Source organism: Cydia pomonella, chromosome 25 (genome assembly GCF_033807575.1).
Source record: "Cydia pomonella isolate Wapato2018A chromosome 25, ilCydPomo1, whole genome shotgun sequence".
Taxonomy (NCBI): Eukaryota; Metazoa; Arthropoda; class Insecta; order Lepidoptera; family Tortricidae; genus Cydia; species Cydia pomonella.
In genome coordinates, this window is record NC_084727.1 from 10,917,507 (window position 1) to 10,945,028 (window position 27,522).

Below are 27,522 nucleotides of genomic sequence, written 5' to 3' on the forward strand. Positions count from 1 at the left end.
CAAATCATTATACTTATACTTAACTACAATTTTAAAATCCTTTTAAATATAAATTACAAACTTTATGTTCAATTTCTTTCTCTTCTCTTTTAAATATTAATAAAATGTAACTTTACTCAGTTCCCGCCGAAACTGTCACTTATTTTTTTTTAAACTAACCATAGACTAACGAACAGGTCACGCCGGTCTTTGAAAGAGAATTTCATAGTCCCCGGAACGAAATGGTGCGGCGCCGGCGACCTAGCAGAGAAGTACAACGAACTGGGCATGAATAGAAAGGAAGATACCTGCTGTAGGGCTCACGACAACTGCCGAATGAACATAGGCCCGTTCAGACGAAGATTCGGCTATTTCAACTTTAGACCATTCACGATTTCAAACTGCGCATGCGATAGAAGGTTTGTTTTTCTTTTTTTTAATCACGTTTGAGCAACTTCAAGGTTTTGCGCGACCGTTTTTGGGACATGGACAAGTTGTAAAATACGTTTGGTTTGAGTGGGGATCTTGGTTTTTTGGTGGTGGATGTTTCCATTGTAAATTACAGCACAAACATTTGTAAAAAGAAATAACATTGTGTTCTATAGATTGTTTTTGTCAATAACTTAATCTCGAAACTATTTAATGTTTCGTAATTAAAATTTAAAGGATGGTATTTTTTATTAACACTGATTACATTCCGAGAAGTCGTTAGAGGTATCGTGAGGATCTTAATTGGGGCTCTATATCATAGGATTTTATGTTTTCACTGAGAGTCGTGGATGCTTAAACAGTTTGAGCAGTGTTTTCGGCGGTATGGTTTCGCTCTATAAGATTACAAATTAGGGCTTGTGCACAAATCACGCGAGGTATTTTTGTTCTACTTTTTGACTGTCCTATTTTTTAAATTTGCTGCCTATTTATACTGACATAAATTATAAATAATAATAATAAATATTATAGGACATTATTACACAAATTTACTAAGACCCACAGTAAGCTCAATAAGGCTTAATAAATATTTCAAAAGATTGGTCAATTACAAGCGAATTTAATAAAGGAAACTGTTTATACTCAAAATATGCATTGCGGAAGGCATTAAATTAATAACAATTAATCAAAACACTTCTGCTCATAAGATTCTAATTGCTTTCCGAGGCTTCATTAACCTCGTTTAATTTAAATCATAGACACGCATAACTTAACTATACCCGGTCAAACAACATAGTCAGTAAAAAAAGGCGCGAAATTTATATTTTCTATTGGACAATAACCCTTCGTGCCATGATTTTTAAATTTGCCGCTTTTTTCTACTGGCGGAAATGGCTTAACAGGCTATATAACTTTTGTATGTATATAATCATAACTATTTTTTGAAAAAAAAAAACTTACATCACCAAGAATTGGCACAATTTTATAAGATATAACTTTTCAAACGCAAATAGTTTGGTCCAGGACTGTCTCATTTCAAACATAGAGAGAATCATACTGTCTTTGTCTTACGCTAATAATAGCTTTGATAATAGCACCCAAAGAAAGGGATGAGTATAATTCTCCTAGTCCTTACTGACTGAAAAGTTGTGTTTGCCAGACTATATATCAAAAGGCAATGAGATCATTAAAATAGACGTAAACAATAATTGTGTTTGCACACGTTATTTTCGTCCAATCAGACGATCTGAACAACATGCGTTCAGTTTTACGCAGCAACACTTTACTGATCTATAAAACCATAAACTATCGTGATCGATAGATCATTCACAGCGTTGGCAACTTTATAGCCACGGATTTAAAACCCGGATGCTGTTAATTTTTGCTAATCAATATTGACCCTTATCATCCAGTTCACATGGATAATAGGAAACCAAAATGACCTGAAAGAGAGAATCGAACCAGAGGACTGTCTCACTCGCACTAGTAACAGTATTCCTGAGTAACCTTTCAATTTCGGCAAAAAAACAAACATATTACAGCCGAAGCTTCGGTTTCAGACAAAAACTGCCAAAACTTTCGACCGTGCCGAAACTGTATTTTTGATAATGTCTGACCAAACTTTCGGTTTCCGCAGATTTAGGCATAAAAACCATGTTTCGGCCGAAGCTTCAATTTCGGTAACAAAACCGATATGGTCGGACACTAATTACTATCGATGATCGATGACGATATTATTGCCTAATGACGTCATTGCTCCCTTAAGCGAAAGGAGATGCAATCCTAAGGTTTGACTTCTCTTTCTGTCACACTTTTTTGGACGTAGTGCTCACTCCGGAATACATACCTATTCCTCCATGCTTTATAGCACTCTGGATCAGATGAGAGTACAAATTTAACTTTACTATCAACAATAATCTATCTTCGTTACTTTAAACAGAGTTATTACGCGTCAAAGCTTCCTCCGTCGGCATATTTAAGTTTGTGGCGTTAGATTCTAAACGATCTCTTTTACGATTATTATTTTAAATCATAAAAACACGTTGGTGGTCTGTCGTTACGAAACGTTAACGGAATAGGTCATTACAGGCGGTGGATACCTGGTCAAGAGTCCTTAAAATCCGTTTTAAGTTCGGTTTTGCTTTGTTTATATGCGAAGGGCCATAATAAATAAATGGCCCTAACATTTACTGCGCGTTTCATACATTTCCGCGACTTCATTTCGCAGCCTTCTTGTCTATTTCTGTAACTTTAACAACTTGTAACCATTTTTGTAGATTTAATCATCGCATCCAAATTTTTGGATGCAATTTAAACATTAAATGTGTAGAGCCCTTAACGATGAACATGCAAAACCGTTACGAAAGTGGTATTTTGATTCGCAATCTTTAAATAATCACGGCTCAAAAGTAGAAATATTGACAGACAAAAACGTGACGCCATGGAGTTACTGAGAGTGCCAGGAACAAAGTGGTGTGGTAAAGGATATTCGGCGACGCGGTACTCTCAGTTGGGGGGTTACACACGCACCGACCGCTGCTGCCGCGTTCACGATCTTCGCTGCCCTTTCTGGATCGGGGGCATGGAGAAGAAATATGGACTATTCAACTGGCGTGTAAACACGCTTATGCACTGCCGCTGCGATGAAAGGTTTGTCTGAAAAAAGTTGTCTATGGTTTCGCTTCCAAATTTGAGTTTGGAAAGGTAAGTGTTGTGCATGCTTCGCAGGTTTATGTTTTTTTGCGCTTTTTTGTTTGCACGGTGTTGTTTTAAATGCACTGTTTTTGTATATAATAAGTACAGTCGTGTTACCGGAAACCTTTTAATCTTTTAGATAATCAATTTCGACTTATGTTTGACTATTTTACCTCGAAAGTTGGACTACGGGTTTAAATGTCTCCAAATTACAGTTGCATATTAATAGAGTCATTTCCCAAACGGAGCGAAGAAATAGTAAAAAATAAAAATAAAAATAAATGGGTTATAAATGAAATAAATAGTAAAAAAGGCTGTCGTCGGACGCGATAGGCGACGAGATTTTAAAAGGAAATTAAAGCTATAGAGTAGATGATTCTTTAATATTTATTACTGATATTTCTTCAATAACAGGGATAGTTAATTAAAGTTACCTTGCATACATAATTCAGAGAAGAATCAATTAAAAACATATTAAAAATATACTAATTTAATTCAATAACTTAATTTAATTTACAAAAATAATTCTCACCAATTACACTGGATAATAAATAATTATATAAATTACTAAAATCGATTCTCAGTCTTAATCTTCTAAAAAATCAAATCCTTTTAGCCGATTAACAATAACAGACTCAAATTACCGATTTCCGAGAATATGTAAGCAGTTAAGACTGTTTATCGGATGCTCATATCTTATTCATTCCATGAAAAAAAACTAATGGATTTTGGGCACGACAGTGCTGAAATCTGGTGCCCACAGATCAGACGGACAGAGACGAACAGACGAAAGAGAGACTGACAGAGAGGAGATTAAGGTAACAAACATTATATAATCGCAAATTGTATAACCTTCGAAAGCCAACCCTATCTAAAGACAATAAGTACATTACGATACAAGTGCGAAAAATAGGAAATCGAAACGAGTGGTGATAAATTAAAACACGACCGAAGGGAGTGTTTTAAATCGACACGAGTTGCGAATTACCTATTCGCACATGTATCATACAACATTTTACAGTACATATGGCCCTTTAAATGTTCGACACAGTAACGTAATATGCTAATTTTTGCATTAGTGCTATAAAGTAGCACCATATGTACTGTAAAGATGATTTATTATTCAAGTAGGCGTATTACAATGCGCTTATGAACGTCAAATAAAGCTACACCGACTCTAACCCTACACCTCTGACCCGAGAAGATTTAAATCCCCCCTCAATTGGAGGAGGATATCCCAATATGGACCGACAAGAAACTCGGCGGGACACATCTTTTTAAAACATTACATCTTATAATTAACATGCATTAAATAAGAAAAAATATTAAAATAAATTACTATAGATCTATAGATACAATTTAGATCTTTTGCGGCGCGCCACCGTGAGCCTAGAGAAATAAGTAAGGATAATAGAGTGCTCCATACATCAGTACCCCTAGTGTAACTTTGATCGAAATCATAACGTGACGAACGCGTTTGCGTTAAGTCTCATTTTGTATAGGATTTTGAGGTTCCAAAACGTCCCGCTTGGCGCGCTCTTTCGAAATCCAATACAAAATGAGACTAAACGCAAACGCGTACGTCACGTTTGGAAATCGAATTTATTTACACTAGGGGTACAGTTTTCTTACCACAACGCTTATTATTCTCGTAGTCGACATCTAGCGTCACGTTTCGTCAGTCGAGACACTAGATGTCACGAGTGTCGCGACTGACCAAAAATGTATTGTTGATTGCTCAGCAATTTACAACTAATATTACAAGCAGGAGTTGAAATTAGAGTTCCGGTTAATCTGGTAATCATATTAGCTGAAATTTTTTGAGTTTAAATAACACTTGCACAGTCTAGGCAAGAAGTTGGTCGAACTCTAGAATGTGGTTTTGCCGTCATTATTATCCTTTTAACCCAGTAGTTTCACAAATAAATTGAATCAACTCCACCACATCTCTGTTCTCAGCGACAATTAGAAAAACTCCGATACCATCTCCGGGCCTAATTGGTCCTCATAAATTACGTTCCGTCTGTTTCGACCACAAATGAAATTAATAACTGAGATTATTGTTATAGTGAATCAGGACTTGGATGAATCCCAAACTTAAACCTTTTTAGGTGCATAAATACGTAAATAAAAAATGAGCACTGTCTCGCCAACAAACTGCATAAGCAGTTTGGAGAGTAATTTTAAAATTTATTATGTATATGTCTTTTCAAAGGTATCTAGCCAGGGGCAGTGGGGCGAAACTGATCCTTTCGGGCATTCCCGGCTCCGTTCGGCTCAGCATTGCTACGAGCAATTATTAGGTTGGCACTACTTGACGTCCCTTTGCGTACACAACCAAAGATAAGATGATGACTTGAATTTTGACAACCCTAAAGCGATAGTGCCATACATTAGAAAGGGACAGCATGATTCGTCCCTGAATCGCTGTCAAACTTCGGTTTTGTAGGAAGTTTCTTTTCTGTACGGTAGTACTTATACTTATTCTGGGCCTATTTAAGTGATAATAGTAGATAGAAAACGCCAATCCATAGTGAAATACTGTGTGGTGACGATCAAGTGACTTTTCGATGCATCTGTCAGCCCGACACTTTTTTTTTTCGATCGCCATGCACTAGATATAAAGTTTCAGGGGGCCTACCGCGAAAACCGAAATTCGCAAATTGCGGGGATCCTTCTCTTTTGCTCTCACTAAGCTAAGACCCCTACCCTACCCTAAGGTTGTCTGGAAGAGATCGCTTACAGCGATAAGACCGCCTGTTGCTACCTTTCTTTACATTGCAAATCTGTTTTTAAATTTGTTTTCTTTGTGATGCAATAAAAATATTTACTTACTTACTTACTTAAGACGTAATTAGAGTGACAAAGAAAAATGACCGCAATTGACGAACTTCGATTTTCGCAGTTATAGCCCAGAGCGTTATGCCCTATGTAAATAGGTATATCTAGGTAGATTCCATATTAAATATTCTACTTATTTGTTACAAATTAAATTATTAACCTTGTTTATGCAACTGCAACGTTACCCCACTTATATTTTTTCTGCTCGACGGAGGCGGAAAGCGTCAACTTTGCTCCCGCTGCGCTAAACGAAGTTGCCGCTTTCCGCCTCCGTCGAGCAGAAAACGTACACGGCTCGGGGTACACGCGGTACGCAATTTCCTACTTTTTCTCCCTTGGGAAACAAATAACTATTTCTTCCTGTTCCTAGTGACAACAATAATGAAAACTAGGGTAGACTTTATCAAGTTCTTTCGTTAATTTAGCGTTATAAAGCGTAAAAAACATGATTTATAGATTTATTAACCTCAAATGTCTTACAAAGTCATCGATACCTCTAATTCATTCTGGTCCAAATCACACAATGAAGTCACCCGAAATCGACAAAAAATTGAAATGGGTATTTTATTGTAGGCATTTTACAACAGTATCAGCCGGACCGATCTTCGGATGGCGACAGACATAATAGGCTGAACGCGGTCGTGCCATGGTCCTATTGATTGTAAAAAAAAGTATAGATGCCATAAACACCTAGTTAGTTTTAATTTGAGGGTGCATTCAAAGATAAGTTTAAAATTATAAGCCAGGTTAAGTATTATTATTAGCTATAAATCCCTGTAATTTGAAAGAAGAATAAATGTAGGTTTCGTTTTAACTATAAGAGTGTTTCTTATTGAATATTGAATAAATATTTTTAGACATACTGTAACTAAATAATCATTAACGCCTGAGTAACTAGATAACATTTATCCAATATTTATTCGTATATTCACATTTTCGCAATGAAACTACATGAAAAATGGAATCCGAAAGCCCTAATCTAGCACAAGGTACACCCATTGTTGTTCCCGAACCTTTCCGCCCCGATAAACAAGAGAATAGTTATCTGCGACAAAGAAACCACACCTTTCCACCCTCGGTTCATAATTTATGTATTGTCAGACAGCGTATTTAAGCGCATTACTCACACATTATAAATCGCGCGATAACGGAACGCACCCGTAAAGCCAATATGGCGGCGATTGACTGTTCTGTGACAGCGGTTTTGGCGCGAACGGACTTTAATCGTTATTTATGGTTATATCGATTTTTTTCAGCTTGTTTATGCACAGGTTTCGCCTGGGCCACTGTTAATGGCTTATGATGTACCTACATCTATTTTTCGTTGGGCACTTAATGCCATCTTATGTTGAGAGGGCCAGGGAAATAACCCTTCTCTGTTCAGTAGAGACTGTTAAACGAAAAAGTATCTACTTAATAATAATAAGCCTTTACTAAAGTATAAGCAGAAAATACAGTTTCTTTACGCTGGTGTGTATAAAATACCATTAAAAAGGCATAAATACTTGCCATTTTTTTATCTTACTCTCACTGACAGATTTGAACAGACAAAGTAAATGTGTAAGTAACATCTGTGAGTGAACTGTGCGATTATAAAATTAATGAAACGATATAAAGTAGTAAGTAGATTAGATTAGATTCGTTTATTTCTCATTGGAAATGTACATTATATTTTACATGTCAAAATAAAATGCATTCACAAAAAGATCGTCACAACACAATAACAACAATAATAATAACTACGAATCGGAATGAATACAGAATAATAATCTAAAAAATAGAAATAATAAGACGACTTAATTACTATACTTGCCGCAAAACTAACTGGCCACTAAGATCATAATGCTATCTCCTTTACCCTTGTTAAGACCAACCAAGAGTGAAAGAGATGGCATTATGACCTGACCGGCCAGATAGTTTTGCGGATAGTATAGTAAAAGGAAAATAAAACAGTAAAAAATTATAAATGTATAAAAGCACTTTCTATAGTAGGTTTCGTATTTATTTGGAATAAATCCGATTCCGCAGATATATTCTCTCAAATCATTTCCGTCAGTAGACAAAAAGCGGCAAATTTAAAAAAAATTAGGCGCGAAGTGTTGTCGTCCCATAGAAAATTTAAAATTCGCGCCTTTTTCTACTGACGAACCAGTTTGACCGACTATAGCTTCCTTCGCCGTCAAGAAATTCCTTTTTTAAGTAGTGTCTATTAAAGTATTTAAAGATCATCAAGCAAACAAACGCTAATGCGTTAAGCTGACGGAGATACAACATCGGGCCGTGTTGTTACACTTGGAAGCAAACGGGTCACTTTGTGAAAATATACATAGAAAGAAACCAGCTTTACAAAGGAAACATAGGAAATTAGGGATACGGTGCCTGTTTGACTAATCAACTAGAAGAATATTTATCTAATTATTAAATAATACCTTATTTTTCAAGTAGGCATATCACAATGCGCTCATGAGAGTCAATAAAGCCCAGGCTCTTAAACACTACAATGGCAAAGAAGATTTAAACCCCTCCTAAATTGGAGAAGGGTATCCTTATCCTTAGGAAATTTTTGATTATTATAGCCAGGCAAACCACTTTGTCAGTACAAAAAGGCGCGAATTTTTTTTTTATGGGACGATAAGCCTTCGCGCCTACATTTATTAAATTTGCCGCTTTTTTTTAAGTAACGGAAATGGCTTGACATATACCTATAAAATAAACATTCGTTTTTTGAATTAGGGCTCGAATAATCGATAAATATTTTGGTTAAGCGTTTTATTTTATTTGCAGGTGTTTTATTCTAGTGTAACGAAACTAACGAACCATAACCAGCTAAACTATATTACCATAAAAGTCTCGATAGCTGGCAAAATCTGTCTGAATCAACAATAAAATTTAAACCTTCGACCAGACTATTCAACGTTAAATACTTTCGAACTCTTTAACGATCGACTCGCATCTGGGCCATACACATTTTATTGTATGCTTATTCGTCCTGTAGACATCGCAAAGCGAAGAGAATCAGAGGCTTGTTTTTAAGCTGCAGCCTTTAATTATAGGCTAGATAATTTATTTTCAAAACTTAAGACTCAATAATTCATTCATTAATTTCGATTTTTTTTTTAAAGACTCAATAAGAAAACCATGATATTTATGTACCTGGTTCCTTAGTTTTGTGTTGTCCATAGAAGAGACTTTTTTCAAAATGTTGACCTATCTCCAACAAGAAAAATAAACTCAAAACCCACCTGTTTAGTCTATGGTTTCCGCGCCATTGCGTGCCCATTCAGCCGCGCGCGCGATTTTGAATTCGGAACGTCTCGCAAAATGGCGCGTGTCAACTTGTCGCGCAAACGGCCAGTTTACGGAAATATGGCTTCTCTAGCTCATTTCATCTTGAGTTTTGTTTTTGCCGGAAATATAAATATTGATTTCCACTTTTTTTCATGCGCGCGTATAACCTACTTTAGGAATTATGTGCCTAAGCATTATCTGTTTAGTTTAGGAAGCTGAAAAGATGATAGAGAGAAATCTCTAAAACAAACGCGAAATTCGTGATAAAAAGCAATTGTAGGTACAGTAGATTTTTTTACAGATTTGCTAGACTAGATATTATTAAGGGTGACAAAAGTAAGATGAACAATTAGTTTGTCAGTTATGTTCCTTCCTACTTCCACACTTTGTATACTCGTTGCAGAGTTAAAGGCTTCTACAGACCTTCGAACAAAAGCCATGCAATTTTAGATAATTCCTGGCTAAGTAGGGGCAACAAATTCAATTCAATCGGTCGATCAAATGCGGTAATGTATTGCAAATTGCATGCGATTATATTATCAGTCATTTGTAGAGGACATAATTTAAACGGACTCTTACTTCAGTGAAACCGTAAATTCTATAGTCCATTTTAGTACAGCCCTACTTACCTAAAATATCAAACGGCTTGTCTATGCTCCGAACTTCCGCGTGGGAGACAATGTTGGCACTGATCGGCAGATAACCGATACTTTGCACGCGAACTTATTAATGGGTGCACAGATTTTGTGGTCATATTAATAATATTATTGGATATCCTTAAGTACATAAATTGACTAAGCCCCACAGTAAGCTCAAGAAGGCTTGTGTTGTGAATGTTCAGACAACGATATATATAATTTACAGATACTTAAATACATAGAAAACACCCTAGACTGAGGAACAAATCTGTGCTCTTTATGGGATTTGAACCCAGGACCATCGGCTTCCTAGACAGGGCCACTACAGACAAAACCAGACTGGCCGTCTTAATAATGGGTCATAAATAACACTTTGATTGCGTCTAGGTTAGCCTTGTTTATAATTATTCCAAATCGATAGAGATCGATACAGATAGTTCCCGAGATATTAAATGATGTGACCGGCAGACAGACAAACGGACAGAGTGGCACCTTTTTACAGTTTTTACCTTTTTGAGTACGGAACAGAACACGAAAATTACGAAATTTTATTAAATTTTCTTTGATTATCAAGTTATTTGTCAAAAACTATTATGGTAGAGGAACTTTTTTCAAAAACTTTTATGGTAGAAGAACAGATAATGGTTAAGAGAGGATAAAATAGTATAAAATTGTTAAGAATGAGCGCTGTGTCTCGCCAACAAACTGCGTAAGCCGTTTGGCGAGTAACTTTAATACTGATTATGTAAAAAAAGTTATCTAACAGATATCTTACAAAACTGCATTGACTTTTGTTAAACCGAACCCCAACATAATTGACGCCGTGCCAGGACGACGGCGCCAAATCGCCAACAAATGGCGCGGTCCGTCACGGCCTGTCAAATGCACGGCCGCGTTGCACACGCTCTGACTATGGGCGAGCTTTTGACTCGAGCGAACTTGTCTAAAAGGCTCTACTCAGCGAATTGAATATATGTATGTATGTGATTATTTCGCACTCGATGGTCTCATCGGAAGATCAGCGCTGGAAGTCGCCAGCAACATGCTGAGATGAGGCCATTTCGTGACACTTTACTCTCACTATGTTCTCTTTTATGTCTGTCTATTACTGTTTGTGTGTTTATGAATAAAACAAATTCTATTCTTCTATTCTATTCTATAGACGATGCTCTTAGTACATTTTTGACTTCGAAATACGATCCATATGACTGACACTTATCACTCAAAGTTATGCCTTCTCCATAACCCATCGGGGTTGTCGTTGAGATTCAAGATGGCGAACACGTCTCTAGAATATTTTTTTGTGTTTTGCTCATTCATGTAGTTTAAAGTGTAATATTGATAGCTTATTATGCAGTGAACTATCGTAGAAGTGTGCAGCTAATAAAAAAACCAATCTTGAAACGCGTTTAACCATATTTTAATCAACACCCGGCAATCCATCGTGGCTTTTAGTAAAGTCCAGCTATCTCTTTACTAAAAGCAACTACCGAACAACGTCATGCTCTACGAGCACACTTAAAACTTACAACGTAACTTGACATTGGCAAAATCATCATAGATTTAATGGAAGCCATATTTTAAAAGAAGAAGAAGATAACCCATCGGGCCTGAGAAAGTCGTTGTCCGTTTCACTAATCACCAGAACATCTTTCACAGGCTCTCTATTATCTCTCATAAAGTTATAAGTCATATTGTACTGTCCGCATTTTCGTTAGGTATAATTTGTTTTTTCTCAGAAACGCGTAACTTTTTAGGATTGCCATACCACAAACCTAACCTAACCTATTCATAGGATAGCATTACGAAAATCCTGAGAAGTTAACGGTTTCAGAATTATGACTAATGATAATCTGACAATCATTACATTATGACTTTCAATAATTATGTCAAACAAAGGGATCCGTCTTTAATAATAATTGATATTTTTGCATTTGAACAAATTTTTTACATTTCAAATATTGTTAACGATGTTATTTGATGAAACGGAAAACGACTCATGCTCAGGCCCGACGTTCGGCCCGATATCGGGCCCGTTAGCATGTGGATGTAAAAGGCCCTATTACACACGCTGCGGAACGGGCGAGTTTAGAACTCATGCGATCCTGTGTATGGCGCACCCCATAAAGGCTGAAGCGCTTATCCGCATCCAAATCGATTCAACCGTTTTTTAAGAGCTACAGTACCACAGACAGACACTCATAGCGTCAAACCACTATTTCTCTTTTAAAAATGTTTTTGTTAGTTTTTAGGGTTCCGTACCCAAAGGGTAAAATGGAACCCTATTACTAAGACTCCGCTGTCCTTCCTTCTGCCTGTCTGTCCTTCTGTCTCCAGGCTGTATCTCATGAACCGTGATATCTAGATAGTTGAATATTTCCCAGATGATGTATTTCTGTTGCCGCTATAACAACAAATACTAAAAAGTACGTCCAACTCGCACTTATTTTTAATCTTGCCCTGAGTTACGAAGACGTCTGGAATTTTCGCAATTTAACGGAAAAATTACATACATAATCTGTCTCAAATTTGAATTCCTATTTCCTTGTTTATCCCTCCCAAAAAGAGCTCTCCAAACTAACAAAATTGAATCAATATCTGACGAAAAAAATCTACTAGAAAATTAAAATCCGCCCACTTGCCCTGGTCACATGAGTCAACCACTCGACAACCGTTCGTAATAACATCCCCAGTCTATTATCTATGCCTGTTCGAGTGCGCTTATCTGTGCATTCAAGTTGGCGCGAAGATTTTCGATGTCTTTTTATTTTTCAATTTCTTCGCGTATTTTATGAACAGAACCTGGTTTGAACATTTCAGGCACAGTTTTTTATTGAATAGTATTGTAGTGTATATGTAGTGTCTATTTTATGTATGAGTGCGTCTTTAAATGAGATATATAAGTATTGTAAGGATACTCTCCTACAATTGTCCATCCTGAGTCATGGGTGTTTTCTATGTATTTAAGTATTTATAAATATTTATATATTATATATATCGTTGTCTAAGTACCCTCAACACAAGCCTTATTGAGCTTACTGTGGGACTTTAGTCAATTTGTGTAATAATGTCCTATAATATTTATTTATTTATAATTTAAGAGGGATTTAAATCTTCTCGGGTCAGAGGTGTAGGGTTAGACCCGGCGTAGCTTTATTTGACGTTCATAAGCGCATTGTAATATGCCTACTTGGAAAATAAACTATCTTTTTCTGTATCTTTGTTAAGAGCTGTTAACTTACCGAAATTAATAAATGCAAATAGTACTATTACAATAAATTATATTATTTTTTGAAAATATTTTTTATTTGTTTTATTTGAAGTACAACATACCAGGCCGTGGCAAAACGCTGGGATAAATCAAGGAACATGTTGATGATTGAAATGAAGCTAGCTTTGATAGTAGAAAAGACGGCAATTTAAAAACTATAGGCGCCAAATTCCCTTTTAAGTTTCTAATATCGCGCCGTTTTCTACAGATAAACTATCCTTTTTTTATTGTTTTTTTTTATTACAACACTTATTTTTAAGTGCCATTTTTAACGAACACTTCTGATGCCGTAACGCTCAATCGCATGATTTCGGCACAACACTAATTAGTAGAAATAAGTACCTCATTATATCGAACAACATATTTGTACAAGAAGTGGCACGTAGAGGTCGGAAAGGGTGTTTAATCGGAGGATCAGCGCCGGCTTACCGTCTTTGTATGCACTTAAGGAGCACAGAGTAGGGCGGAGTAGAGGAAACAGGGAATGGTTTATTATTTAATAAAATGTACCTACTTTGGCTTTTGCAATAAAACAGTTCAAACGGATATATCTGGTAGTCTACGCTGCGTTTGTCAGCAATACTTGGTAGTGTAAAAAAATACACTGAACATTTTGCAGAATATATACCACCATTATTTTAGGGTGTCTTTTGATTAACAGTCCGCCGGACGCTATCGGCCTGTCAGTTAGAACAAAACGTCGACAGTTCCCAATTTTCCCATAGATATATATATATATCGGGTGTGGCCTGTAACAGGAGCAAAAAATTTTACTGTAGGCTGTACTCCTCAAACTGACCAACATTTGTTCAGCAACTTTTTAAAATAACTTTTATTTTGATTTTTAGAACACTTTAAAATTTATTCTAAGACGCAATGTATTGCGAATTTTGTTATGTTTAAAGCGTGACAATCAACGTCAATTACACTGATGACAGCGTACATTGAAGGTAATATTTCATTTGTATGAAAAAGGAAGTCTAGAGAATTCATAATTTTGAAAAATCGCTGAACAGATGACAGCGTACATTGAAGGTAATATTTCATTTGTATGAAAAAGGAAGTCTAGAGAATTCATAATTTTGAAAAATCGCTGAACAAATGTTGGTAAGTTTGAGGAGTACACGTACAGCCTACAGTTAAATTTATTGCTCGTGTTACAGGCCACACCCGGTATGTATACCTAAGCCAAAAAACCTGTAAAAAAGTAGATACTTAAAGTTTTATTTGCACTGCCAGAGAAGAAATTACGCACAGATTTTTAAAAAGCGTACCCATCCCACTTCATTTACGAACAAAAATCTTTAAAAAAAAATAGTGTTTAAAATTAGTATTAATATTATCAATATCAACATCCTACATATTTTATTTCATTGGAAAAGTAAAAAAGGCGCCCTTGAGCCCAAACACGATACAAACTTGCAGAAATATATTATGATTCACCATAATAGGTTTACCTTGTACCTAAACATTGTAAGTTAAATAAAAGCTTGTAAAACAAATAACTCGCAATAAACTTTATTTCGCAGTAGCCTCTGTTTGCAGAGTTACTCTGCGCCCGACTTGTAGCGCACTCTCTGCTTGATTTGCCAAACTTCTGGTCAAGTCGCAGGGATGCGACCGAGTAGCTTTAGATATCGACATTATCGATATACGATTATTTCTTATTGTTATTTCATCGATCAAGTACCCCTACTTGCTTAAAATTGCCAACACATCAAAACACGGGCGAAAGGAGAACTTATTAATAATATGTATTCCACAGATCTACAGCATATGTAGATCAGTGATGTATTCACATAATGCAACCTAATTACCTAATTAATATGGTGCCTAATAATCTTACAATCCTTAATCATGTGAATTGGACGTAGTTACTTGTAAAAGTTCTTACAAATAATAGCCGAGTCGATAAAAAATCGTCATTAACAAGATTAAATAAATATTAAATAAATAAATATTATAGGACATTATTACACAAATTGACTAAGTCTCACAGTAAGCTCAATAAGGTTTGTGTTGAGAGTACTTAGACAACGATATATATAATATATAAATATTTACAAATACTTAAATACATAGAAAACACACATGACTCAGGAACAAATATCCATGCTCATCACACAAAATAAATGCCCTTACCAGGATTTTAACCCGGGACCATCAGCTTCGTAGGCAGGGTCACTACCCACTAGGCCAAACCGGTCGTCAAATAACTTTAATAGATTAGTGTTATTAGTTGCCTGAAATGGTCGACGTTTTCTTAATTGTATTTTATTTCAAAGTAAAAAATTACTTCATGTCCATTGTTCGGTATAAGAATGTTAATGATATTTTTATAGTGAAATTCAATATACATGAATTGGCCATAAATCACAAACAGGTCGGTAAACGTCAACAGCGTTGATTTACTATCGATTCTTTTGGAAATAGAATGTTCGCTTTCGATTATGCAGTACGTAATACCAACGCGACCATAACAAAATATAAAACTTTTAGTAAACTTAAGTACCTACTATGATCAAATCAAATCTACGATCAAATCTTATAGGCAACAGCAACGAGTTTCTGTATTCGGGCTTAGTTTAAATTTAGTAAACATACAGGATGATTCAGGAGACGTGAGCAGGATCAAGCCTGCATATTCGGTAAATTATCAGCAACTGTTTCGTACCAGTATTTGTGAGATTAACGTTAATTTAATTTTTACTGTTCAAAAAAAAGAGTTTTATTTTATTTACGATATTTATGGTCACCCTCTTTGTTTTATCCATAATAAGTGACAAATTGAATGTCATCGGAGTGTGGTTACTTTTATAAAGTCGTATCTCACTCAAGTGTGACATTTTGTTTTCTTCATAATCAAAGTGCTATCATAACGGTTAAAGAGGTTTTATCTTTGTTAATTAATTGTTGTAGGGTGTCCATGATTGTAGATAATCAAATTTGTCCTTAAGAAAAAGTTAAATAACAGATAAAAAGCGTGATTGTTTTACTTAAATATGACGGTGAACGATTCATTAACATTTACTGATTGTGTAGTCTTAGTCCAGCTCACGTCTCATGAATCACCCTGTATAAATTTGATGAAAATTAAATTAATGAAACAATAAAGTAATGATAGCAAACATTTACGTGTTATGTTTAATAGAAATACATAGTAAAATTTTCGCTTACGCTTTAATCTGACTCATGGTGCATTATTGTCATTTGTTTTTTTAAAATATAAATTGTATTTGAAAACATGGACGTAATAACATAAACAAGCTAAACGGACTATTTTATTTAAAGTTGTGAATACACACACATTAGTGTACTAGACTTTTTTTATAGGTATTTGGAAATTTTTAAGATATTTCTAGTTAGAATCACGAGTTCTTTGAATCCAAATATATTTTTAGTGTCAAAAAAAATCCATACATTTTTCTTTCATTCTGCTACTGTCATACCAAGTCTATTAAAAATTGAAATAAACGGAAACAAAAATCTTGGGACAATTTTTTCTCCTATCAGTAAGTAAGTAACATAAACAATTCCAAATCTGATAAAAGTTTACATCCCAAACAATGACCTAAACATACTATTTCATTTTTATCGATATCGAATCCCCCGTTCTATCGATCACCCTACCGCCACCCGCGTAAGCCATAAGTGGCTTAGTTACAGTACTTACCGTCAAACACCGATCAATGCGGGTAAGAACAAAAGACGGCTTACGCTCCCAAAAAGGAATTAACGAAATACTGGCCACTTGTTTTTTTTTCTTTTTTTTTCTTTTTACTCGTTAGCTAAAGTGCTGACCAAGGTTTTTCGTTTTCGCCCGCACTATGCCTTTGACTTTCGATTTGGATTGGTTCTATTTTTGAAAGCGAGCGATAGGGGCGGGCAGTTGAGTGGACAGAAATAAATTCTGTTTTCAAAAAAATTATTTATTAAAATGAAGATAACAAGACGTGCTAATAGAAACCAGTACTTGTTACTTCTAATAGTTAACAACAGGAGTTCAATTTCATCGACTAAATATATCAATTTGACATTTTGGCGACTAAAATCGATAACGGCCTCTTAACAAAACACTTTTATTTTGATGCCGATCGCTTCAGCATAATATATTCTAGGTTTATTATAGGTTTCGCTTTATAAAAAATATTTTGTTTTGAATAATTGGAAAAAAAAAACCTATTAACCTACTTTTTCATTGTGTCAATAGCATACTAAAAACCATGGAGGATGGAAAATATTTAGAAGTGGAAAACCGTTTTCTGTTTTTTTTAGGCGGACTATCACGTCACCTGATACTTCCCTCTTTAAAAAAGCCGGTTTTATTTATTTGCCCCATATAATATTATTACGTCTGACCAAGCTCGGTTACACATATTTTATTGTTAGCACGTGTTAACCGCAAACGTATCAATAAAAAAAATAAACGTATCAATAATAACTGTTCTGGACATATAACTTTATGACCGGCATGAAACGTTTCTTCATAAAAGGAATTCATAATTCGGCATTCTTAATATTTTCAGTATAAAAGAGCGTTTCTTTTTGTGACCTTTTTTGCAATTTTTATGTTATTTCTAGAATGGATCGCGAGTCCTTTTCATCCTTATTATAGGATCCAATTTTTTTTTTCCAAATTTCCCTTTTGTTACCGCCATACACAGTATGTAGGGAAATGGTAACGTAATGGGAAAATAACTAGATATAAAAAAAATATATATAGTTTATTATAAAAAAAGTATCTATATTATAAAAATATCTTTATATCTAGTTTTGATTAAGTATACCAAATTTTAGTAATAAATAAAAAAATATGTTGAATTTTAAAAAACGGCTTGTCCCGTATTTTAACCTCGTATCCCGTATTTTTAATGCAGTTTTCCCGTAAAACCGGAAATCAGATCTGGTCACTCCCCCTTGATTGCGCCCGACTAATGTAAAATTCAAAATTCAAAAATTTATTCTGCAAGTAGGCCTCAAGGGCTTTTTTACAAGTCAATACATCATTTATAGTAACATCATATAGTGACATGAAAAATACATAACAACATCTATAAATACAACAGCCAATACCTGGGTAAACATTACATTATAATAATCTTAAAATAAATAATCACTACAATACAATAGAGATGTATAGTCTCTATGGTTAAAAATACATTAAATCTGGAGATGTAAATGTGTAAATATGGATGGATGTGTAAATAAATATTATAGGACATTCTGACACAAATTGATTAACAATAAGTCTAACGGTAAGCCAAGAAGGCTTGTGTTGTGGGTACTCACACAACGATATATATAATATACAAATACTTAAATACATAGAAAACATCCATCAGGAACAAATATCTGTGCTCATCACACAAATAAATGCCCTTACCGGGATTCGAACCCCGGACCATCGGCTTCATAGGCAGGGTCACAACCCACTAGGCAAGACCAGTCGTCAAAAATGGAATAATATATAATATATCTGCATTAATAATGGCCTAAGCACCTGTCGCACTAAAGTCCTTTCTCCATGAAAACGTTTTATGACAGTTCAGTCATAAATCGGCGTGAATTTGCTCTCAAGTGACTAAATGTAGTATTTTAACGACATTACTTGAACGTTTGACTTTTTGCCGGTCTGGCGCGCGACTTCAAGTTTATGATCTCTGAAGGATAAACCGTTAAATGTCTATTGGTATTATAACTTCTGCTATAGATACCTACATTAAAAAGGCAGTCCAATATAAAATAATAATATGCACATGAAGGTTGCACACAAATTTTATATACAGGGGGGCATCAGCGGCGTAGCGTATGTGTTTGCCGCCCGGGGCCGATCAGAAATTTGCCGCCCCAATTTATGATCAACATCACTTAGTCAGGTCATAAGTTCTGTCACAAAGATTTTTACTGATAAAAAAAATATAGATACAGTTTTGCATTAAGTATTCATTTTTTTATACTACGTCGGTGGCAAACAAGCATATGGCCCGCCTGATGGTAAGCAGTCTCCGTAGCCTATGTATGCCTGCAACTCTAGAGGAGTTACATGCGCGTTGACGACCCTGACACTCCGCACCCTCACTGAGCTCTGCCAACCTTACTCACCGGCAGGAACACAACACTATGAGTAGGGTCTAGTCTTATTTGGTTGCGGTTTTCTGTAAGGTGGAGGTACTTCCCCAGTTGGGCTCTGCTCTAGATCTGGAATGTCATCCGCTGTTCTGTGCCCTACCACACAGAGCGAGATGACTTTCACAATGCCCATACCTCTTCTTTTGGACGTAGTTTAAGGACGGATCCGGGTTCAAACATATGTAATATTCGAAAAAGAAGTTATATTTTATTTTATTTCGCGTGTATTCGCATCTAACGACAATCCCAAAGTAAACAAGTAGTAAATAAAGACGAGCTTTACATAAAAAATATATATTGCATTTTTATCAGTATAAAATAAGCTTTCAAATCATGTCTAACTTTTTTTATTAAAAGCTTTGTATAACATTTTATTTGTAAAACTTATGACCTCACTAAGAAGTTAATAGACAAGACAAAGTTAGTTGAAAAAGGTAAAATACAAAAAATATCTTCAAAAACTAAAACTCGACTACTGAAAATTTGGCTCTTAAACTTATGAAAAAAGAAAAAAAAAACATCTGAAATAATCACACAGAAAATAGCGTATATTTAATTCTTTTACATAAAGAAATACAATGTAACATAATTTATTGAATTACGTTCATACAGTGTGTACAATTACACTATATGAACGAGAAACCCGTCAGATTTTAACCACGTATTCCTGTCTTAAGGAGCAAAAAAAATTATTTGTATTTTGATCAAATTCGGCAAAAAAAAAGTGTGCCTATGTGTTTTCTGCACACGACACGTTATTTATTTTTACATGTTGGCAAAAAACAAACTTTACAACGAATAAATAGTAGTATTTTTTTTTATTTGCACAAAAATTTTGCGAGTTTCTTTTAAAACTTTAATGTGTCTTAGTAAGGCCACATAGTGCTGGCGTTGTCGCAGCCATAAAGGCGTTTTTCACTGAGTTATTACAAAAACGAATTTTCACAAGAATTGTCATTATCTTTAACAAGACCGATTTTAGAAAACTTTGTATGACATTTTAGTTTCTAAACATGCGACAAGACCGATTTTTAGAACACTTTGTACTTATGACATTTTAGTTTCTAAACATGCGGTCAAGAATACACTTTTAACATCGGTCGGATTCCCATTGTGTATATTCAATATTCACAAAAATATTCAAAGGATAGCCGTGGTCGTTTGCTACGATCATAAGCTTTAAGAGGGAAGTATAAAGCACATGATCGTCCATACAAAAAGATAAAACGTTTTTCCACTTCTAAATATTTTCCATTCTCCAGGATTTTGTAGTATGTTATTGAGACAATGAAAAAACTAAATTAATAGGTTTTTCTTTTTTTCAAAATTTGATAACAATAAATAAATAATTCTTTTAAAAAAAACGAAACCTATAAACCTATAATAAATTATGCTGAAGCGATGGACATCAAAATCAAAGTGATGTTAAGATTTAGTTAGTGGAAAACGTTTTCTCCCGAAATGTAATTTCATAGAAAAAAATACCGCTATTCTTCCCTCTTCAGGTAAAGGTTTAGATGAGAATGTTTTCTTATTACATACGTTTTAGAGCGCCATTTTCAGTAGTCTGCCTTACATTGAATTATTAATTATGGGGTTATAATTTCGTATTTAATTATTTTCTGCCTTCCGGGCGGAAAGCGTCAACTTTTCTCTCGCTGCGTTAAACGAAGTTGCCGCTTCTCGCCTCCAGCAAAAAATAGACAAATTTAAATTAAATTAAAGTCATTTTACATTATTTTTGTGGCAGGGCGCCCCTTCTGTACATCAGCAAAGCGCCCAATGCATCAGGTTACGCCCGATGCTTTTGCATGAGGGCGCCGAAAGCGCCCGCAGCGCGACACGTACGTCGAGCTACGCCCGACACTTTCAATATGAGGGCACCGAAGGCGCCCGGCATTGAATCGCGCGTATCGCGCCACGTTTATCGGGCTACGCCCAACTATTTTTGAACGAATGGCGCCCGGCTGTAGATCGCTCGCAGAGGGCGCTGTGTTAACCTATAACCAGCGGACAAGCGTGTAAGCTCGTCGGTGATTTGAACGCACTCCGGTAGCGATTGGCCGCCCCCGCACACCCGCCCCGCGCCGTTCGCTTCCGCGGTGCGTTAGTTCGTTTCGTGGCTTGATTTGAAAATATTGATTTCTTAATTTTATATTTTTTTAAATACCGTTTTTGCCGCCCCCTCTTATGTGCCGCCCGGGGCCATGGCCCCCCTAGCCCCCCCCCTCGCTACGCCTCTGGGGGGCATATATCTTTTTCTCTGCAGCTGACCGTACAATGGAAAGTGCCAAAACGTGAAAGTCAGAATGGCGGGTGTACCAAAATAAAAATAATTGTAAAGCATAACATATTTTTGTGCCTAATTAGTACTATTTAGTACCTCCATTAAAAAAAATTGTACCTCACGGTACGTAAAGTTATCATCAAAAAACAGTACACCCACCATCCTGGCAGTCAGAATGGCGGGTGTACTTTATTACGCTATGTTCCCGTGGTTATTGATAAATTCTATAAAAGCCAAGTTTTTGTACCTTTTTTGTACCTTCACATTCAATTATAATATGAGTCATTTTATTTGTGGTTTCCAAGTTTTACTCATTTTATATTTTGCTTGCTATTACAATTTTGCAGGCGTTATAATTTTTCAAGTTATCGATTTCATTTTTAAGAAAAAACGCTAAGGTACAATTAATTTTATTACGCCAGGATTTAGTACCTTTAATGTTTAATCTGTTAAGTTCAAATAACTCAGAAAATCATGTCTTAAAAACGTAGACATATTTCGCAGCTCATTAAGGTTGTTTAAGTAATTAGTTTATTTTTCATTAAAATAAAAATACCTCAATAGATTAAATAATTAAGATTCAACACATATTTTGTCACGCATACATATGCATGTCATTTATACTTATAGTATTAGTAATGAGTTTTTATTAATATTTGTTTACATATAGGAAACTATAGTTCTACATATGACTAGAAAGCTGAAATCTACTTTATATACTTATCTGTTTTGTAAGACTGTTTGTTTCTTAATTTAAAAAAGTAGACACAAAATTTCACTAGAATCGGTTGAAAAGTGCAACCCCTAGCGAAGACATCCGGTCATACGAAAATATTGTTACCCAAACCCAAGCTAAAACGGAGACATTATCTAACGCTCGGTCAATAAAAGTCGCAGCTAAATATAAAATAATATTCAAATAGGTACAATACTTTCACTTGAAGCAGAGAAGATTGAATTTCGATAACAATAAGATTAAGTTTAAGTTTTACCATAGACAGGTTAATAGAAAAGACTGTCGTTTTCAAACATTCGCCGTGCCTTATCACTTATCAATCATACCCGGGACAGACGGGGGCAATTTAGGTTTGACAATAGTGTAAAGGCAAAAGAAAAATCAAAACCAAGCCGATATATCTGCATTATTATAATAATAATAATAATAAAATTCTTTATTGCACACTACATAAAAACAGATACAGAAATTGATAAAATATACACATTGGTAGGTAACAACAGGCGGACTTATTTAATTTATTATTATTTATTTAATTTGCAGACATATCTTCTGGATTTTCAACTGTCATTTGTATTTATATTATATTATAAATATTATAATTTTTAATTTGTAACTTTATTGAACACATTATGTAAATATTTAATATTATTATCTAGATCTTGGTATTAATTAAAATCCGCTTAACTTCCTTTCACTAATTGTAATTTTGACATGTAACGTATGTGTACATTATTAATAATAAATATGAATATGAATATCAATATGAATATTGCACTAAATATTGTCAAACCTAAATTGCCCTCGTCTGTCCGGGGTATGCTTATCACTGTTGTAGATTAGTCTTACTTAGTTGTACTTACGTCTGTCAACTTACTTGGAGAGCACTAGATGGGGCGCTATATTTTTTTTATGGAAAACTACTAAGCATCTACGATTGTTGGTGAAACATTGTGTTTAAGCACATGACATGTAAATTTAAGTAATTATGTTTCATTATCGTTTTCTAAGTCTTCTTTGCTAATTTTAATATTTGTTTTATCCTCTCATACTTATTTTACTAGATTATGACATGTAATCTTGAAAGATCTGTGGCCTCGGATATACTCTGAAGGTTCTGCTACTAAATTGAACTATTTTGCATTTGTAAAAGGATAATCGCCTTTGACATTCTTGTTATTAATACATTTTTGTTTTTGTAAGTTTAATCACTTCGGCCATACTCTAATGTACTCTACCACCAGATGTCGCTAATAGTCCTTGTAAATTCCAGGTTTCGCGCCTGCCTGAAGCTGGCCAACACCTCGATGTCCAACATGGTGGGCAAGCTGTTCTTCAACGTGGTGCAGACGAGGTGCTTCGTGCTGAAACCAGTCAAGTCCTGCACGCAGCGCTCCTGGTGGGGGCGCTGTCTGCGCCGCTCGTACACCAAGCGGGCATATTTGAGGGACAACATGCCGTATTAATACTACTAGAGTCATCTATCCTTAAAGTGAAAACTAAGTCATTATTGTACCAACGCCATCTAGCGTCAATATAGAAAACTATAATGAGACTTACGTTTGCATTGTGACAAAATTTATGGAGTGCACATTTTTTATACCACGTCGGTAACAAGCATAACGCCTTCCTGGTAAGAGGTTACCGTAGCCTATGGACACAAGGAATTTCAAGAGTGTTACATGCGCAACTCTTTAAAATACTGTACACTACATTTTGAAAGACATCTGTAGACCATTCTATAGACGGAGTTATCGCGTAGAAATTTCCTCTAAAACCGCACTATATGCCATATTAACTTTCCCCCACAAGCCCCCAACGGGCATTTCGCTGCCTAATTAGTTGTAAAGTCTTAAAATTACGGTAGATGTCGCTAAATGCCTTAGTGCACAGCGACATCTACCGAATGAGTACTAGACTTTTAGGGATCGCCTCCCTAAAGTGTGTAGAGACGTCTACTAAACGAAATTCAAGTATTTGAAGGACAACTACCGTATTAATGGGTTAGATGGGTTTACTAAGGCACAGGAAGACTACTACGTACAGAATTTTCACTGTCAGACCGAAGCCGATGTTGGACAGAGAATCACGTTGTTCCTCTCGCATGAACCCCATAACGTGTTCTCTTTCTCGCTCATTAGGCTGTATCTTAATGGCGATTCGGAGCAGTCGAGATCGTGAGCTGCACGCGCCCAATAGTGAAAGACAAGTCACTGCGGTTTGTGGAATCCAGAGGGCTACCGCCAACATCGACGAATCGAAAATCGATATTTCGATTTTCTCGGTTGGCCCTCTGTACACAGGGAATCTGTCGCGGGTCAGGTTTTTGCATATTTGAACGTATGAAAAGAAAAACACTCGTTATTTTTGTGTCATTCTAAGGTAAAATGGACTTAATTGTTTAATGAGGGCATAGGCCTCGGCGTTAGCCGCACTAAGGTCCCTTTTTGCTAAGGATGAAACCTCTTTTATCCCCCTCACTGTCTCTTTCACTCTCATTCCTAAGAAAGAGACGAAGCTCTCAAACGGGGCTGGTATTAGTTCCCATTTTATTGTACTTTTGTTTGTAAATAAAGTAGGCTTTAATACAGACAAATGTGATTTACTTTAATATTGTTTTTAATATTATTCGCGATGGAGAATCTATGAAATCTCGTAGTTTTAGCTGTAACATAATATAATTAGTATCTGTATGAGAAAGATGTATTGGGCATTTTCAGGAAAATTCTGAATATATTTGGTTCGTAATAAAAAAAAAATGTCGATCTCCTGCATTCATGTATTGTTAATCATTTTTGTAGATGCCACCACTTGATAGATCCTACACCTAATATGACAGCGCCATCTGGGCCTAATTTTATTCTATTATTTATTTTTTAGTCATGTTTCTATAAAATTTGGTGGATATATGGTGTCCTTATTCTATACGTAGTAAGCGCAATTTTACCGTGGCTCCTCAAGAATTTTCCACTGAAACGTATAGTATTTTCGTAGCTGAGCGGAAAATTATATACATTATTTTATTGCAAATTGGGCTTTCGTACTTATTCCACACAGAATGAGGTCTTCAACTCATATTAAACCGGGTCACTCACGTATATAATGATGATTGATTGACATGTTTCGCTCCACATCGAGCAGCATTTTCATAGAGCGCACGCATTGATGGTCCGACGCAGACTGCGGGCTGCAGCCCTCCGCGACCGATCATCAAACGTGCGCTCTTCAAACCAGCTAAATTGTATCTTATTTAAATGTAACGAAAAAATCGACAAAAATGAAAATCGGCTTATCTAACAAACTCTCTGAGAAAGCGAAAAATAATAATGTTACTGTAATCGCGAAAATTCCTAGTTGTAGATATTAATACGTTTGAATAATTCTGTAATAATAAAATTTTACTCCTTAGAAAGATGGAAATAAAATCTCGATGTAAAACTACCTGCAGTATTAAAATTGAATTTTCGATGATAGTGTTTTTTTTATTTCAAATCTAAATGTCAAATATACATAGATGCTCTAGTATATGTAAGGTATTACGTAGGTCCATGTAAATAATAAGATTATATGATTCTTCAGTGTTTAAGCGATAGTGTTTATTTTAGTGATAAAGGAAATCAAACTTATGTATTAAGTTTGGTAACCTTAAAAGCATTTTCACATGGTCCGACCCCATATCAGATGTCATATTAACTTTGGAGAAAAACAGCTGCCAGAAACATTTAACTATTATTATAATGTATAGAACCGGCACAGAGAACCAGTATCTTGCGCCATGAGTTGTTGTTTTGACAACAAACCATACAAGCGGAGCGTGAATCTCGCGACCTAAACGCGTAAACGCCATGAATTTTTACGGCGCTTACGACGTTTTGTGCGCGTGGTAGAGATTGCGATTGCGACAATTTCATTTGCTATGGCTTCTCTATAATAATAATAAGTTAATGGCTAAAAAATGCTTTTAATTTGCATTGACATTCCTTTGAACAGTCAGCATCAATAGTAGCGGATGAAACAACGCTCCAAAAGTATATGATATTCCGGATAACTTTTCCAAATATAAATAAATCTCTAAAATTTACATTCAAAAGTATATCTTTTACCGTCTTAATTGTTCTACATATAGAACCACCACATTTTGTTAAGCTGTTACAGAACGGTAGATACTTATGAAACCTTGTTTGATCCGCTACTTTTGATGCTGACTGAACAACTAATAATAAAAAGGCACTTTCATATTTTGCTTCTTTGTATCCGACATTCAATATCGGATCGGACAATCTGAAAACACTAAGGTGGAAGAGATAAGTATACTAAAAATAAAAACTGTCATTCTACATTCAAATCCGCATTATTGTTGTAGATGGAGCCACTTACACTTAGAACTAGAATTTAAGTAGAGCTCCATCTAGTGAGCAATGTGAGAGTTAAAATAGACTTCTTTACACTGTTCCCTCTTTAAGAGTCACGAACCTTGCCACTGCCATACAATAGAAGTTAAGCTCGCATTTTAAAATGACATTCTTAATATGTGAAATTTGACATTAACATTCAAGTAGTCAAAACCGCAGCCAAATAACACTAGATCCTACTCGTAGTGTTGTGTTCCTGCCGGTGAGTAAGGTTGACGAGCTCAACGAGGTTGCAGGGTGTTAACTCCTCTGGAATTGCAGGCGTACATAGGCTACGGAGACTGCTTTGTTTGCCACTTAACAGTCCGCACCCTCGTTGAGCTCTGGCAACCTTACTCACCGGCAGGAACACAACACTATGAGTAGGGTCTAGTGTTATTTGGCTGCGGTTTTCTGTAGGGTGGAGGTACTTCCCCAGCTGGGCTCTGCTCTAGATCTGGAATGACATCCGCTGTGCTGTGTGCGACCCCATACCTCTCTTTTGGCCGTAGTTTAAGGACGTAACCGGGTCCAATATCGCGGTGGAAAGATCGTAAGCTATGAACATGTAAAAAATATGCGCCTTACCACTTTATGTCCGCAAAGTATGCGTAATATGTAAATTGCGTAATCCGTTTATTTGAAACGCCTGATGGAATGCTACATGCAAAGTTTCGTAATTTTGTTTTACTATCATAAAAAGGGAAAGCGCTTATTTTTTACATGTTCATGCGACCAGCTGACCTACCTATATAAAATGTTGTGGTCATTTTGCGTTCTAGACCGTTTGCGATGTAGACTAATAGCGATATAGACAAAATATTACAGTAGTCATTTTG

At 35.6% G+C, this 27,522-nt stretch overlaps 1 protein-coding gene and 1 long non-coding RNA gene across 5 annotated transcripts in view; both read left to right on the forward strand.

Annotated features, from left to right (window-relative positions):
• LOC133531601 (uncharacterized) overlaps nucleotides 1-25,765 on the forward strand; it is a 198,658-nt gene extending 172,893 nt beyond the window's left edge. Inside the window, exons 4-6 of one of the 4 annotated variants that reach the window (XM_061869917.1) lie at nucleotides 177-398; nucleotides 2,833-3,057; nucleotides 23,566-25,765. In XM_061869917.1, the coding sequence (XP_061725901.1) occupies nucleotides 177-398; nucleotides 2,833-3,057; nucleotides 23,566-23,758 (640 nt within the window). In that variant the 3' untranslated portion in view covers nucleotides 23,759-25,765. Of the gene's footprint in view, nucleotides 1-164; nucleotides 399-2,832; nucleotides 3,058-23,565 lie in introns of all 4 variants that reach the window. The other 3 variants (XM_061869914.1, XM_061869916.1, XM_061869915.1) reach the window with 3 other exon arrangements.
• On the forward strand, nucleotides 13,924-14,317 carry LOC133531617 (uncharacterized). The gene is made up of 2 exons (XR_009801566.1): nucleotides 13,924-14,090; nucleotides 14,176-14,317. It is a non-coding gene; the product is annotated as an uncharacterized LOC133531617 (long non-coding RNA).
• Nucleotides 25,766-27,522: the final 1,757 nt, after the last annotated feature.